This window comes from Sapajus apella, unplaced genomic scaffold (assembly GCF_009761245.1).
Source record: "Sapajus apella isolate SASKATOON/1434 unplaced genomic scaffold, GSC_monkey_1.0 scaffold14, whole genome shotgun sequence".
Taxonomy (NCBI): domain Eukaryota; kingdom Metazoa; phylum Chordata; class Mammalia; order Primates; family Cebidae; genus Sapajus; species Sapajus apella.
In genome coordinates, this window is record NW_022436954.1 from 8,709,392 (window position 1) to 8,726,027 (window position 16,636).

A 16,636-nucleotide genomic window follows, 5' to 3' on the forward strand; every position below is an offset into this window, starting at 1 on the left:
CGACAGAGCGGGACTCCGTCTCAAAAAAAAAAAAAAAAAAAAAAAAACCAAAAAATAAATAATTAAAAAAAACAGCTACAAAATCCAAATGCAGTGATGGTTTTGTGCAAAGATGACGGCTGATGGGAGGACTGCAGAGGAGCAGGTGGGGGGCTGGAAGAATGAGTGTCCCTTCCCAGCCTTCCTCACACACCATCACCTCTGACAACAGGACATTGGAGAGGACTAATGTGCTCCCCACTCCACCTTCCTTTGCTCTCAGAGTTTATAATTCTTCAAGCTAGAGAGGAAGAAGTCTAGGATGCGTATTATTTGAGAAGAATGTGTATTATGCAACAGCTACAGTCAAGGCCCTTCCTTACCCAGGTCTCTTCTCTGTAGCCCAGCAGTGGGGCCAAGTCCTGACTGTAGCAGGGAACACTTGCCCTTGGCTCCGGGCCCATCTTGTGCTCCTGATTATCCCATCACTTTGGTGGGTGCAGCTACCTGACGATTTATGTGTCTTCCTAGCTCGAAGGAGCAAGTCGGGGCAGGGCCAGGCTGCCAGAGCTGGCCCACCGCGGGATCCCACATCATCTGGCCTCTGGCAAAGCCCAGGGCAGAGGGAGCTTCCATTGTTGATCTGGATGGGTTCTTCGGGGCATTTGCCAGTGTTTGTGCTTTGGACAATCCTGCTCTAAAATAAATTGTAGAATTTGGATGAAAACGAAGGTCAGGAAGAGGAATGTTCTTTTGGTTCCAAATTTTCTAAGCAGGCTGCTCTGATCCAGAGTACCTTCCCTTTGGGCGGCTGAAGGCATGGAGAGTTTGTAGTTTGCTGCCCTCTTGTGGCACAGAAGTGATAAAAAGATTGTCTTCCTCTTTCAGATGAGATCAGGCTCATTTCTCTGACAGTGAGTGAGCAGCCCATAGACAAGGTGTGGGGCAAAAGTGAGAACTGTACGTGGTCTCCACTGGCAGAATTCCCAGACTGGTGGAGGTGGCTTTTCGTACAACTCACGTCTGAGGGCAAAAATACACACTTTGGCTTTGCACAGAGGGGGTGACGACCCTGTACGTATCCCAGTACCTGGGCTGCCCCGCTGAAGAGGTCAAGTGGCCACCAGCTGAGCCTACAGCAGTCTTTAATAACTAGTCAATTTCCTCGTGGAGAACTGATAAGACAAGCTCAAAATCATTTTCAACCGGCCTCCCTATCCCCCAGTTCCTTCTTTTTTTCTTTTCTTTTTCTTTTTTTTGAGAGGGAGTCTTGTTCTGTCACCCAGGCTGGAGTGCAGTGGTGCAATCTTGGCTCATTGCAACCTCTACCTCCCGGGTTCAAGCAATTCTCCTGCCTCAGTCTCCCGAGTAGCTGGGATTACAAGGCATGTACCACCACACCCAGCTAATTTTTATATCTTTTAGTAAAGATGGGGTTTCACCATGTTGGTCAGGCTGGTCTCAAACTCCTGACCTCCTGATCTGCTTGCCTCAGCCTCCCAAGGTGCTGGAATTACAGGTGTGAGCCACCACGCCTGGCCTCCTTCCTTTTTTCTATCTACTTAGCCATTGTTGTCTTTTCCAAAAGGCCTCCCTTTTCCAAACCCCAACACGATTCTGTTTTGCCTCCCGTTATGGGCTGAATTCTGACCCCTCCCAAATTCACAAGCTGAAGCCCTAACCCCCAGGACCTCAGCATGTGAGTGTATTTGGAGACAGGGCCTTTAAAGAAGAGGTGATGAAAGTTAAATGAGGTCATGGGGGTCCACTCTAGTCCAATATGACAGGTGTCCTCATAAGGAGCGGAGGTTAGGACGTGTAGAGACAGACGGCAGGGTTGTGCATGTACAGAGGAAAGACCACGTGAGGACCCAGCAGGAAGATGGCCAGCTATTACACAAGCCACGGAGAGAGGCCTCAGGAGAAACCAACGCGGCCGCGCCTTGATCTCAGACTTTCAGCCTCCAGAATGGAGAAAATATTAATACATTTCTGTTGGTTAAGCCACTTTGTCTGTGGACTCGTGTTGTGGCAATCCTCAGCTGATACACCTGCTAACAAAATCCTTGTTCCTAAAGGGGCAGTTGTTGCATGTCGAGGTTTTTAAGGACAGAAACTCCATCCTGGGCCTAGCCACAGTTTTTGTATTTGTCCATAAGATCCTTAAAGTAAAACACTGGGAGCTGCAGTTTTTCTTTACCTTTCTTTCATCATCATAGTAATCTACTTTACAGGTGAAACATTCTTAAAAGTTAATTTGCCCAGGGTCACCCAGGTAGTGAGAAGCAGGATTCAAACTCAGTTCTGCCTCTAAGTGCCCTCTCTTTCTCTCTGGTCTGGAGCAGCTGACACAGCCCCAAGGAGGGTCTGGGGACAGGAGCCAGAACTGTGCACCTCTGTCTGGGGTGAATATTGGCAAACTGCAGGAGGACTGAGCCATAAACCCTAACATGGTTTGGCTTCTTCCTTAACCCACTCAGAAGTTCGGTTCTTGTGAAAAACTCACATGTCCTCCACAAGGGGGCAGGTACCACCCCCCACACCACCCCCATCTCAAGGTCTCTCTGGTACGTCGGAATTGAGACCAAGGGGAGAGCTCGTGTGCATTCTGGTCTTTGTCAACAGTGACTCCCAGCCACACTCTTACTCTTTCAAAATACATTTTATTAGCAGCACATGGAATGTAAAGTTAGGCAATTTCTTTCCAGAGAGAAGGTGAGCTCTGAGAGACTGAAAAACTGGGCATGGATTTTACAGCGGAATCGCGTTTCCAGTGTAACAAGAGATAAAGGGGAATACTGTCCCCAAGGAAATGACTTTCTTCACCATGCTGACCACGCTGCACAGTGCCCGATCCAGCTGGTAGGGATGGGGAGGTGGGAAGAATCTCAAAGCACAAAACAGGGTGAGGACGCAGGAAGTCATGGGGTCAGCCCTACAGCAGTCGGCTCCTCTCTGTTGTTGGAGAGACTGTGAGCACTGCCACTCACCATATGAGGACCAGAGGGTCTTTGGCAGGTGGAGTCTGGCTCATGGGAGAACACTGATGGAGGCTCATCTCTGAACCCAAGAAACTTCACGGAATCCCACAGCATCTCCATTATGACCTTCCATCTCCAGGTTAGGGAGCTATGGTTTCTTTAGAAGTATCTGGGTCCTTTGGAAGTATCTGGACACATCCAGATAAGTCAGGGAAGATCTGAACTTTCTTAGGAAAATCAGTTTAGTCTCTCATACATGGAGAACATTTCCCTTAAAGGATTTTGGTTCTTTTCCCTGATGTTCTTGTGCAACATTCTGAGGGTCACCTGGACTTCGCCCACCAGTGTGTCTGTGGCTCTTGTCTCACTTCCAGACGCCTCCAACTCTGCCGGAGCCTCCCTCCCCACCTTTCAGCCCACAGTGTCTGCATGCTGCGGGTCTCCCAAATCTGTCATGTTAGGATCATGCTGCTGCTTTCCTTCTCTTCTTTCTTTTCTTTTTTTTTTTTTGATACCTCGCTCTGTTGCCCAGGCTGGAGTGCGGTAGAGTAATCATGGCTCACGGGCATGTCTCTCATGACTTCAGAACCTGCCCCTCAACCAAACATTCAGATGTTTATTAAGGCAACAAAACAAGTGACAGACTGCACAATTTGTTTCCAATTATGGATCTAATTGATTAGGCTGTGTCTCATGAGGAGACAGTACTCCTCCTCTAAGCTAGCATCTGGAACACAATCTTCCAGGGGCTTAGGCCAGGTCTGTGATAGTAGTATCGTCAGGATCAATTCCAAAGTGCAGCTTGCTGTCCTTGGCGGCTGCCCAGGGCATGGAGGCAGAGGTCCACTTTGCCACCCAGTCTCCTGTCTTGCTAACCAAGATGAGGCCACCTAAACCTTTGACCCTTGACTTCATATAACCCAACGATAGATCCGCAGCCTCTTCTAGTGTCTTTCCTGAAAATAAGGAAGGGTTGAGAAACAATACACATTACTGAACAGAATCTCATGAAAAATCACTTGCAGTTAGAAATGCCAAAGTGAACTAGGAAGGATTTGTGGTAAATGAACACGTGAATGCTTAAAAGGAGGGTCCTCCCCTCCTTGCCCTGAGACAGCACCCTAGCATCAGCCCAAGCAGAGGCGTCTTCCCTCCCTCACTCAGGCTCAATGTCTCTCCACTGCCCCCTTCTCCTGAGATGTGGAAGACAACAGTACTCAATGCTCTCCCACTCCAGACCTAAGAGAAGGTGGAGTCAAAACACAGTGTTAACAACATGAAAGCAACATCTGTAGCCAATAGGAAAGGGTTTCCTACACGTCTCCATGTGTTTACTTATCAAATACCTTCTAAGCATTTGTCTTCACAAATTATTTGACTTGTCCTGTGGTCTGTGTACCTTGTTCCATGTGGAACAGAGTGAGTCTGGCCAGGTTCACCTTCAGGATGCTTTCCCCGTGCCCTGTGGTTGAGATGGCTCCGATGTCATTGTCAGCATAACCTCCGGATCCTGCTCAAAAAGGGTGATTGTTCTGAGCATTCACAGTTGAGAAATTCAAATCCACATTAGAAGTCGGACGCTATGTGAAAGTTAAATCGCGAAGCGTGCTCAAGTATAGACAAAGGTCAGGTTAGCAGCCATGATCTGTAGACACTAAGGTGGACTAGAAAGCGCCATGTAGATGCCCCAGAATGGAGGAGGATAAAGGGAGCCTCAGGAGGGCAGGCCTGACCTTCCCACAGCAGCTACAGCAGGACAGCGTCTCCTTGGCCCCGAAGCATAGCCACTCCTTTCTGCTCAATGAAGCTCCCCCTCCCTGCCTCCTCCTCATGCCCCACACACTATGGAGGAGAAACAGCATGACTACATTACATGGATCTCTAGCAAGGCCATCACGTTCCAGTGATTATGGGAAAACGGATACCCACAACCTAACATCCGTGCATACTGTCCAATGGAAGGCAGATCTATTTGTTGAGGGTGGGCATGACTGGACCTGAGGGAACTATTCTGGGCTATACACTTAAGTAGGGGTCTGCAGCGAAAGCTACTTTGATAAGATTCTTCCTTATTTTGTTCTGGGATCAAGCAACCTTACAGCCTTCTCTAAGTCATTCCTCTATCTGTTCACACACAGCTACCAGCCTGAGAGTCCTTTAGCCTTGGAAGGATTCACCTTTACTCTCCTGCAGTTGATACAGAAGCAGAGATGACTGACATTTGCCTTACTTATGGATGCTGGACATGGGGCAAGGACTTAGGAGTTGGGATGTTGTACTGAATTGTCACAAGGCCCCAGAGGTTCATCCCTGGCTCTGGCTCTGGAGGGAGATGACACTGGGCAGTGAGTGAACTGCTACAGTGGGAGGAGGAGCCTTTCCTTTTTCTTATAAGCTTCTACTGGGGAATAAATGGGCCAGGTTCCAGGGTGTCAATCTGCCCTAATATTTGGAAGCAGCCAAGTCTTTGCTTGCTTTTCAGTTACTCTAGGACCACAGAAGGCCAGGCGCCTCCAAGGGTGGTCCTGGCACAGGCGTCGGGTCTGTGAAGCTGTCCTCCCCACCACATGCACTTCTCAGGACAAGTGGATTGCCTGAGTGACCACTGCTGTGCCTAGCACCGTCCCTCTTGACTGTCCAGCCGGGGGCCTAAGGCTGCTCAGAAGGCCAGGCAAAGCACATCTGGTGCTCACAGCTGGACAAAGACTTCTGAGAATTTAGCTTACGCCTCTTCTTGTCTAGTTTACCACTGTAACTGAAGTTTAAAATTAATTTCTAGGCTGGGCATGGTGGCGCACGCCTGTAATCCCAGCAGTTTGGGAGGCCGAGGCAGGCAGATCACGAGGTCAAGAGATTGAGACCAACCTGTCCAAGATGGTGAAACCCCGTCTCTACCTAAAATACAAAAAATATTAGCTGGGCGTGGTGGCGTGCACCTGTAATCCCAGCTACTCAGGAGGCTGAGGCAGGAGAATCACTTGAACCTGGGAGGTGGAGGTTGCAGTGAGCCAAGATCGCTCCACTGCCCTCCAGAGTGAGTCTCTGTCTTGAAAAAAAAAATTAATTTCTAGGATCTAACCTGGAGTGACCCTGTGGTCTGGTCTGAACCCAGCTGAAGCAAGCTGCACTACTGACTAGGGATAGTTTGGTAGGATTTTTGCTAAGGAGAAAGAAAGGTAGACTACTTCCTGTCTCTTGGGTGATTTATCAAGGAGGAGAGGAGTTACCAAGCCTCTACTCTTTAAGGAAGCTTCCAGTGTCTCTGAGGTTCATGAAAGAAAAAGGGTATCAAGAATTGTCAAGAGTGTAGATTATTACTAAAGACTGGAGGAACACATTAAGTGCCTCTCACCCACTCCCGGGAATGAGCTGATGTGCTTCCTCATTATTGTAAACAACATCTCAACAACATCTCAATCTGTAATATATCTGTAGAAGTCTGTCGCTTTCATGCTGGTCAAATCTAATAACCGCAGTCTTAAACTCGCAGATTTCTCAGATTGCTAATTGGAGCCCATGTCTGGGGAGTAAGTCTCACTCAAGTAAGTCTGCAGATCCTGAAACTGCGGCTAAGGAGAAAGCAGAATCACTATCGGGTAGACTGGGGGCAAGTTTAGCATCCCTATCTCCACTTCTCTCCCCAAGTTGTTCCGAAAAGGCACGCGTTCTAGAAAAACAGTGCCGCCGATACAAACACCCTCTCAAAGCAGGGCCCCGAACAGCCCCTTCCAACCCCATTTCACTCCCAGACATCCTGGAGTTGCACCAAGATCAGAAAGGGAACGCAGCAAGAAAGGGAGAGGGGGGCAGGGAATAGGGAATGAGGAGAGCCTGAGGATGGCGGAAAGGAGAAGGGGCAGGAGCCATCCCTTGGTCCTACCTACACACGGTGAGTCCCCAACGCGGCCGACCATTTTATTAACGATACCCCCTGTAGAGGTTGCGTAGGCCACATTCCCTTTGCAGTCCAAGGCAACAGCACCCACGGTTCCCAAGTTTCTGCCAGAAATAAACAGAAAAAAGGGACAGGCTGAAAATGAGAATGAACCCCATAACCAACAATGTAGCTTCACCCTTTAACTCCAACATTCTAGAGAGAACCTGCCTGCTTCTCATTCCACATGTAAGTCACAGGTGGATTGCTGGACACCCCTCTACACCTCAGCTTTAAGAGCACATTCAATCCGAACATCACCATTTGCTAGCTGTGACCTTAAGTTTTCTTTTGTCTCATTGTCTCCATCATAAAATGGGGAAAAAAATAAGGTGCATCTCAAGCTTTAGTGTATATAAGAATCCATTGGATCCTTGAGCCCACAGAGATTCTGAAGCTGCCACCAAGAGGAGAAAGGAAAGGAAAAAGTGAATTGGTAGATATGGGGTGGGACCCAATATCGTGTGTGTGTGTGTGTGTGTGTGTGTGTGTGTGTGTGTGTGTGTAAGACAGAGTCTCACTCTGTCACCCAGACTGGAGTGCAGTGGCACAATCTTGGCTCACTGCCACCTCCGCCTCCCAGGTTCAAGTGATTCTCCTGCCTTAGCCTCCTGAGTAGCTGGGATTACAGGGACATGCTACCACACCTGGCTAATTTTTATATTTTCAGTAAAGATGGGGTTTCACCATGTTGGCCAGGCTGGTCTCAAATCTCTGACCTCAGGTGGTCTGCCCGCCTTGGCCTCCCAAAATGTTGGGATTACAGGTGTGAGTCATTGCGCCTGGCCGATCCTGCATTTCTGACAACCTCCCGGGTGTCGCTGATGCTGCCTGCCTATGGACCCTGTGTCATGCGGTTGTCGTAAAGATCAAATCAGTTAATTTCCCCTAATATTTTATTATGAATTCTTGAATACAGTCATGTGCCATGTATGATGTTTGGATCAACAGACTGCATCTGCATATATGAAGGTGGTCCCATGAGATTGTAAGACTCTATTTTTACTGTACCTTTTCTATGTTTCAATACACAAATACTTATCATTGTGTTAACAACTGCCTACATTCAGCACAGCCACATGCTGCTCAGGTTTTTAGCCTGGGAACAACAGGCTGAGCTACGCAGCCTAGATGTGCAGTAGGCTCTGTACATCTCTGGGTTTGTGTGAGTGCACCCTATGATGTTTGCACAGCTATGAAATTGCCCAACTATGCATTTCTCAGAGTGCATTTCTCATCCCGTCATGCAATGTGTGACTGTAACAAAGTTGAAGAAATTGTCCACTAACACCCAATACCCACCAGCAAAATTCTATAATAAATTGTATATAAGGCACTGTTTTTTTTTGAGATGGAGTTTCCTCTTATTGCCCAGGCTGGAATGCAATGGTGCAATCTTGGATCACTGCAACCTCCGCCTCCCGGGTTCAAGTGATTCTCCCGAGTAGCTGGGATTACAGGCATGTGCCACCATGCCTGTCTAATTTTGTATTTTTAGTAGAGACAGGGTTTCTCTATGTCAAACTGGTCTTGAATTCCTGACCTCAGGTGATTCACCTGCCTTGTCCTCCCAAAGTGCTGGGATTATAGGTGTAAGCTACTGCACTCGGCCTTGAGGCACTGTTTTAAGTGTTGGGACACAGTGGTAAGCTAAACAAAGTCCCTTCTTCCATGGAGCTTGCATTTGGGGTAGAGGGTTGTAGTAACAGGGCAATAGTGTGTCAGGAGAACAACTCCCCCCCACACAACCAACCCCCCCCAAAAAAAAACCCAAACAAAAAACAAAGAAGAAGAATACCACAGCATCAGGGAAGAGTGATGGTGGGGAGGTGCTGTTTGATACAGGGTGTCTCTGCAGGACAGAGGGGCAACATACCATGTCAACTGCTGGGGAGGAATGTTTCTAATGCGCAAACATGCCTGCCATGTACATGGAATTTGAAGGAGGCCAGCATGGTTGGGGAGAATAAAATGAGGGAGAGCATGGTAGGTGAATGATCACAGGGACAGCCAAGGCCAGATCACAACGTCTCTGACAACTGGGGTGACTCTATGCACTAGTTACCCAGGACAGTTTAAATTTATGCCTGCTATCATGGCTTAATTATTAATAGTGGCACTTTTACTCTCAAGATAGAATTCCAGTTTAAACACCAAATAATATAATCATCCTACCTTTAGGCCATTGCAAAGGCTTTTATTCTGAGTGAAATGAGAGGACACTGGGGAGTCTGAGTTAAGAAGTGCCACAATCTAAGTTTAATCTTAAAAATGATCACTCTGGGCCAGGTGTGGTGGCTCAGGCCTGTAATTCCAGCACTTTGGGAGGCTGAGGCAGGTGGATCACCTGAGGTCAGGAGTTTGAGACCAGCCTGGCCAACATGGTGAAACCCCCTCTTTACTAAATATACAAAAAAATTAGCTGAGTGTGGTGGTGGGTGCCTGTAATCCCAGGTATTCAGGAAGCTGAGGCAGGAGAACTGCTTGAACCCAGGAGGCGGAGGTTGCAGTGAGCTGAGATAGCGCCACTGCGCTCCAGCCTGGGCGACAGAGCGAGACTCTGTCTCAGGGAAAAAAACCCAAAAATCATTCCACTCTACCCGCCCTGCAGCAGAGTGGCTAAAATGAAAGAGGCATATCAAACCTGGCAAGGATGTGCAGGAACTGGAACGCTCATTCAATCCTGCTGTTAGTGTCAACTGTACCAACATCTTTGGAAAACCATTTCACAGTATCTACTGAAACTGATCATATGCACATTCCATGACTCAGCAATTATTCACCTGTGTATCTGTCCATCAGAAATGTGGCAGGTGTTCACCAAAAAAGCATATACTAGTGTTCACAGCAGCAGTAGGTATAATACACTAGTCCCCGCTTATCTGCAGGGGATACGTTCCAAGACCCTTAATGGATGCCTGAAACCTCAGCTATGACTGACCTCTATAAATACTATGTTTTCTGACGTACTCTATGTACATACCTATGATAAAGTTTAATTGATAAATTAGGTACAGTAAGAGATTAACAATAATAAAATAATATAACAATACACTGTACTAAAAGTTATGTGAATGTAGCCTCTCAAAACATCAGAACGCAGTTGAGTGTGGGTAACTGAAAGCACAGAAAGCGAAACTGCAGATAAGGGGGAGCTACTGTCACCCTAAACTGAAAACACAAATGTCCACCACAGGTAGACTACATAAGCTGTGGTGTGTTAATGAACTGGAATACTACACTGTGATGAGAATGAGCTATTGCAACAAACAGATGAATCTCAGAAGTATCATCTTGAAAGAAGGCAGGCCAAAAAAGTATATACTATATGATTTCACTGAAATAAAGGTAAAAGACAGGCAACACTCATCTATGTAGAAGTTAGGAAAGTGGTCACCTTGGGGGCAGGGTAGTGAGTGGAAAGGGGAGTGAGGGGAGCTTCTGGCAACATCCTTCTTCAACCAGGTGCTGATCACATGGGTGTTTCCCTCCGAACATTCATCAATGTGCATACGCGGGATTTGTGTACTTCTGTATGTATGCTATGCATCTATAATATTTTTATCTTAAAATATATATTTTTTGAGATGGAGTCTGGCTCTGTTGCCCAGGCTAGAGTGCAGTGGTGTGATCTCGGCTCACTGCAATCTCGGCTTCTCAGGTTCAAGCGATTCTCCAGCCTCAGCCTCCCAAGTAGTTGGGATTACAGGCGTGCGCCACCATGCTTGGCTAATTTTTTTTGTATTTTTAGTAGAGATAGGGGTTTTGCCATGTTGGCCAGGCTGGTCTTGAACTCCTGGCCTCAAGTGATCCATCCTTCTCGGCCTCCCAAAGTGCTGGGATTATAGGCGTGAGTCACCGCACCCAGCCTATCTTAAAATAATTATTCTGGCTGACACTGTGCCCAGCCTACCTTAAAATAATTATTCTGGCTGAAATGTGGTATTGACTGAGGACCAGAGTAGAAACAGAGACCGCTAAGGAGGCTTGAGAAGGCAGTCATTCGGGTCAGGATGGTTTCAGCAGAGAGGTAAGATGTAGGCTGGAGTTGGGGAATTTTGAAGGTAGAGCTGATAGAATTTCCAGGAAGACTGGAAATCATGATAGACATTAAGGCTTTTGGCTTTAGCAGCTGAAAGGACATAAGAACATTTATTGAAATGTAGGAGACTATTAGGAATAGGTTTTTTGTTTCTTGCTGGGGGGGTGTGTGTGTGTGTGTGTGTGTGCGTGCGTGCGCGCGCGCGCGTAGAGCAGGGTAGAGAAATAAATTCAGTTTTGGATCTAACCTTGAGGTTAGGCAGTAACGTGGAGACTGAAAAGTAGCCGGATAGAGTCTGGTATTCGAGGGGCTTGAGAGAGAAATTTGGCATCCTAGCTAGAAGAAAAGCAAATACGAATCCCACTTTCCATCATCATAAAAACTAACTCCAGATGGCTAAACATCTAAATATAAAACACAAAACGAATTTTTTCAAGAAAATCTAGGTGACTTTATGTGTCAGGCTAGGGGACTACCTTAGGAGTTTCGAGTCTTACGACTATAAAAGAAGAGGAAGGCATATTTAATTACCAAAAATCAAAATCTATCCCAGCACTTTGGGAAGCCGAGGCCAGTGGGTCACCTGAGGTCAGGAGTTTGAGACCAGTTATTTCATTTTGTTTTTTTGAGATGGAGTCTTGCTCTTGTTGCCCAGGCTGGAGTGCAATGGCGCCATCTCGGCTCACTGCAACCTCCGCCTCTCAGGTTCAAGTGATTCTCCTGCCTCAGCTTCCCGAGTAGCTGGGACAACAGGCACATGACACCATGCCCAGCTAATTATTGCATTGTTAGCAGAGACGTGGTTTCACCATGTTGGCCAGGCTGGTCTCAAACTCCTGATTTCAGGTGATCCGCCCGCCTTGGCCTCCCAAAATGCTGGGATTATAGGAGTGAGCCTCCGTCCCTGGCACTAAAATCTTATATATGGCAAAAATACCACAGCAAAAGCAAAATAAAAACAACAGATTTGGTATTTTTAATTTTTTTTTTTAAATTTACAGTAGAGTATAACCTTAAGGCTGATAAGAAAGAGCCAGGCACAGTGGCTTGTGCCTATAATTCCTGCTACTCAAGAGGCTGAAGCAGGACCACTTGAACCCAGGAATTCAAGGCCAGCCTGAGCAACATAGAGAAATCCCATCTACCTATAAAGAATGTTTAAAAAAAAAAAGTAAAATAAATAAATAAATAAATAAAGACTGATAAGAGAAAAAAGAATTCAAAGGAAAAAATGAGTATAGGACAAAAATAGGCAAATTCATAGAAAAGAAAAAGAGTGTGGTTGTTTTCATTACATGTTTAGCGTTTTACCAAATTTTGAAATTTCTTTTGCTAAACCTAGAATATTTCCATCGATTTTGCACTCACTGTACTGATAGGGTCAGGAAAAGATTAGGCGTGGCTAAGTATCGGACACATTGTATTATTCTTTCAAGAACATCAATCACATCAGTGCTTTATATTGTTTTCTGTTTCTGGTAAAATCAATTGTCTGTTTATTTGGCCTCTTTCCCTCGATTCCTGTAACTGCCTGTATGCGTTTTTGTATGTGATTCCTTGTGATTAGCAATTAAATCTTCCTTTAGTAAAGAATAAGAAGTTGCAAGGATTTCATCTGACTTGTTCAAACTGTGGATTTGGTGAAAATAATTTTCTTACTAATTTTTATTGTTTTGATTAATAAGTAGATCTTCATTTAACAAAACCTTTGTAATGTCTTGTTTGTGAATTTTATGTGGGTCACTGGAAGAAGATTGCTTATTTTTATTGTTTCTAGTGTTGGAAAATGCAAGCAGCCTGCTTCTTTGAAGATTTTTACTTCCTTTTTCTTTTTTTTTTTTTTTCCGAGCTCCACTTTAGCATTCTTATTCTATCAAAGTCTTGACTTATACTCATTTTCAATAATCTAAGGGATTAAAAGTGAAATGTAATTACATCCAAAGTATAAAAAATGAGAATGTATTTTCTTTTCTTTTTTTTTTTTTGAGACGGAGTTTCACTCTTGTTGCCCAGGCTGGGGTGCAATGGCACAATCTTGGCTTACCACAACCTCCACCTCCCGAGTTTTAGTGATTCTCCTGCCTCGGCCTCCCAAGTAGAGAATGTATTCTCATCAAAAATTAAAGAGCTAATCTTAAAAAAAAAAAAAAAAAAAAAAAAGTTGGCCAGGCATGCGTGTATAATTCTAGCACTTTGGGAGGCTGAGGTGGGCGGATCACCTGAGGTCAGGAGTTTAAGACCAGTCTGGCTAACATGGTGAAACCCTGTCTCTTCTAAAAACACAAAAATTAGCCAAGTGTGGTGGTGCACACTTGTAATCCCAGATACTGGGGAGGCTGAGGCAGGAGAATTGCTCGAACACGGGAGGCAAAGGTTGCAGTTAGCTGAGATCACACCACTGCACTCTAGCCTGGGCGAGAGAGTGTGACTCTGTCTCAAAAAAAAAGTAATTTGCAGGTATAATTTCCAAAAAGTTATCAAAGTAATTATAAAATATACAAAATTTTTATTAATTTTTGTTTTTGTTTTTTTTTAAAGATGGAATTTTGTTCTTGTTGCCCAGGCTGGAGTGCAAAGGTGTGACCTTGGCTCACCACAACCTCCGCCTCCTGGGTTCAAGCGATTCTCCTGCCTCAGCCTCCTGAGTATCTGGGATTACCGGCATGCACCACCATGCCCAGCTAATTTTGTATTTTGAGTAGAGACGAGGTTTCTCCATGTTGGTCAGGCTGGTCTCGAACTCCTGACCTCAGGTGACCAGCCCGCCTTGGACTCCCAAGGTGCTGGGATTATAGGCATGAGCCACCGTACCTGGTTAATTTTTATTAACATTAACATTAAATCATGAATTGTACTGAATACCAGCAATACCAAGACACCAGTGCAAAAAGATTAAAAAAAAAAACAAACATGAATTGTAATCAGTAAATATAACACATCAAGGCTAAAATTACATAGAAGCTAAAAATTTTAACACTTTTTTTTTGAAATTAACTAAATCTTTTAAATAAACCCCATCTCTACTGAAAATACAAAAAAAAAAAAAAATTAGCCAGGCATGGTGGCACATGCCTGTAGTCCTAGCTACTCAGGAAGCTGAGGCAGGAGAATTGCTTGAACCCAGAAGGTGGAGGTTGCAGTGAGCTGAGATCGCACCGCTGCACTCCAGCCTGGGCAACAGAAGACTCCGTCTCAAAAAAAGAGAAGAAAAAATGTAGATAATCAGGTATTTGCCAAACTTTCGTATTTTAATAACTCCCAAATAATGTGAGCTACAGGTAAGACCTACTTTTGACAATCTGTTTTCTGATCATCTTTTTCTCGCTTCTCTTTTTCCAGACGCTTTTTGTTTCTCTCTGTTATCAGTTTTTCTGCAGGAATCTCTGGAACTCCCATAGCTGCTGCAAATTGTGCTGCACCGTGGTGAGTCAGAAAGCAGTGAGGTGTCTGAGCCAGAAAGAAGAGAAAATGATTGGTTTTTGGAAAATTTTAAATATTTTAAACTGTTCTAACTGTGTTGAAATAATCACTTCTCTTTGGGTGAAAGGCTCAAAAATATAAATTCCAGTGGTTTGCTTTTCTATATGCTGAACAAAGCCTGACTCTCTTCTGAGTTTTTGCACACACACAAAAAAGACCCCAGCCAAGCGTGGTGGCTCATACCTGTAATTCCAGCTCTTTGGGAGGCTGAGGCTGGGGGATCACCTGAGGTCTGGAGTTTGAGACCAGCCTGACCAACATGGAGAAACCCGTCTCTATTAAAAATACAAAATTAGCCAGGTGTGGTGGTACATGCCTGTAATCCCAGCTACTTGGGAGGCTGAGGCAGAAGCATTGGTGGGGGGGGGGGGAGGGAGCCTGAAGTGGAGTATTTTTATTTCATTTCAGTCCGGGGAGGGAAAAGAAAAGCAAAAAAAAAAAAAAAAAAAAAAAAAAAACCTCGATGGAATGTTACTAGAGATGCGATTTACATGTTATGTTAAATTTAGAGAACTCAATCCATCTTTAGCACATGCTATTAAATAGCTGGGCTGGTCTGGTCAGTTTGTATGTGGTGTGAAGAAAATACAGGAAGATAAAGTAATCACTCACTGGTCAAGTGATTACTGGTTAAGAATCTTGGCTGATATGAGAAACTCAAATACATTGCTTCTGTTTTTTTACATATTTATGAGAACACTGATCTCAAGTATTTCTGCACAGTTGGAGCCCTTCTCACTGAAGTGTAGCGATAACAATTCATTAGGAAAAGGATGCTTTAGTCAAATATACCTTTTCCATGACAAGCCGAGCAAGTTTGATGGGATTTGCTATACCCCGGACTGCGGACACTGCTCCTGTAGACAGGTCTTTTCCATCCATGATACTAGCGTCCATTTCAACCTCACCATTTGTGTTCAAGACAGACCCACAACCTAAAACCAAAAACAAGTTGAAAAGCAAGACTTAAGAATTTAGAAACAGCTCCAGATTTCCTCAAATTTGTCCCATTTAATTCATCCTCTACTCCATTGCCAGAGGAACTTTTTTTTTTTTTTTTAAGAGAGAAATCTTGACTTGTAGGCTGGTTGTGGTGGCTCACGCCTGTAATCCCAGAACTTTGGGAAATCAAGGTGGGCATATCACTTGAGGTCAGGAGTTTGAGACCAGCTTGGTCAACATGGTGAAACTCTGTCTCTACTAAAAATATAAAAATTAGCCAGGTGTGGTGGTATGTGGTTGTAATCTCAGCTACTCAGGAGGCTGAGGCAGGAGAATCACTTGAACCTGGGAGGCGGAGTTTGCCATGAGCCAAGAGTGACAGAGTAAGATTTCATCTCAAAAAAAAAAAAAAAAAAAGAGAGAAGTCTGACTTGGCACTCCATGACCTACAAAATAAAAAGTACAAAGCCCTTCCCAACCTGACCTCTGACCTGCTTTTCCAGCTTCATTTTCTCTCCTTGGCTATATTTTCCTGAAATATTAGGTTTCCTTGAATAGAGTAGTCCCCTTATCTACAGCCTTGCTTCTGAGGTTTCAGTTACCCTCGGTCAACCTTGGCCCCAAATTTTTAAATGGAAAATTCCAAAAATAAACAATGTGATTCCTTCCTTTATTTTTATTATTATTGTTTTTGAGACGGAGTCTCGCTCTATTGCCCTGGCTGAAGTGCTGAAGTGCAGTGGCGTGATCTCTGCAACCTCCGTCTCCTGGGTTCAAGTGATTCTTCTGCCTCAGCCTCCCGAGTAGCTGGGACTACAGGCGTGTGGCTTCACACCTGGCTAATTTTTGTATTTTTAGTAAAGACGGGGTTACACCATATTGGCCAGGCTGGTCTTGAACTCCTGACCTCATGATTCACCCGCCTCAGCCTTCCAAAGTGCTGGAATTACAGGCATGAGCCACAGCGCCTGGCTACGATTCCTCCCTTTGTCCAGCACACTGTATAGGTTCCCTGCTGTTAGTCACTTAGCAGCCATCTTGATTATCAAGTAGTACCACAGTGCTTGTGTTTGAGAAACCCTTATTCTAACTAATAATGGTCTCAAAGCACAAGAGTAGTGATGCTGGCATACCGTTATAATTGTTCTATTTTATTATCAGTTATTGTTATTAATCTCTTATTGTGCTGAATTAAGATACTAAACTTTATCATATGTATGTAAGTATGTATGGAAGGTTGAGTACCATTGGTGGTTTCAGGTACCCAAAGGCGGTCTG

The 16,636-nt window shown here is 44.9% G+C and overlaps 1 protein-coding gene across 1 annotated transcript; it reads right to left on the reverse strand.

Moving 5' to 3' along the window:
* Window positions 1-2,625: 2,625 nt before the first annotated feature.
* On the reverse strand, window positions 2,626-15,388 carry ASRGL1 (asparaginase and isoaspartyl peptidase 1). Its single transcript, XM_032283153.1, has 5 exons — window positions 15,209-15,388; window positions 14,226-14,383; window positions 6,841-6,959; window positions 4,360-4,470; window positions 2,626-3,916 (listed from the first exon to the last, which is right to left on the reverse strand). Exons 1-5 carry the CDS (start codon window positions 15,311-15,313, stop codon window positions 3,711-3,713), a joined length of 699 nt encoding a protein of 232 aa, XP_032139044.1. The 5' UTR covers window positions 15,314-15,388; the 3' UTR covers window positions 2,626-3,710.
* Between the last annotated feature and the right edge of the window lie 1,248 nt (window positions 15,389-16,636).

Bases quoted from the DNA above. Each gene is read 5' to 3' on its own strand.
- ASRGL1 (XM_032283153.1), bottom strand. From the start codon at position 15,313: ATGGACGCTAGTATCATGGATGGAAAAGACCTGTCTACAGGAGCAGTG. The intron at 6,960-14,225 runs GTAGGTCTTACC...TATTTCTGGCAG, and splicing joins CAGAAAACAGATTGTCAAAA to AAACTTGGGAACCGTGGGTG. The intron at 4,471-6,840 runs GTAGGACCAAGG...CTTTTTGAGCAG, and splicing joins TGGGGACTCACCGTGTGTAG to GATCCGGAGGTTATGCTGAC.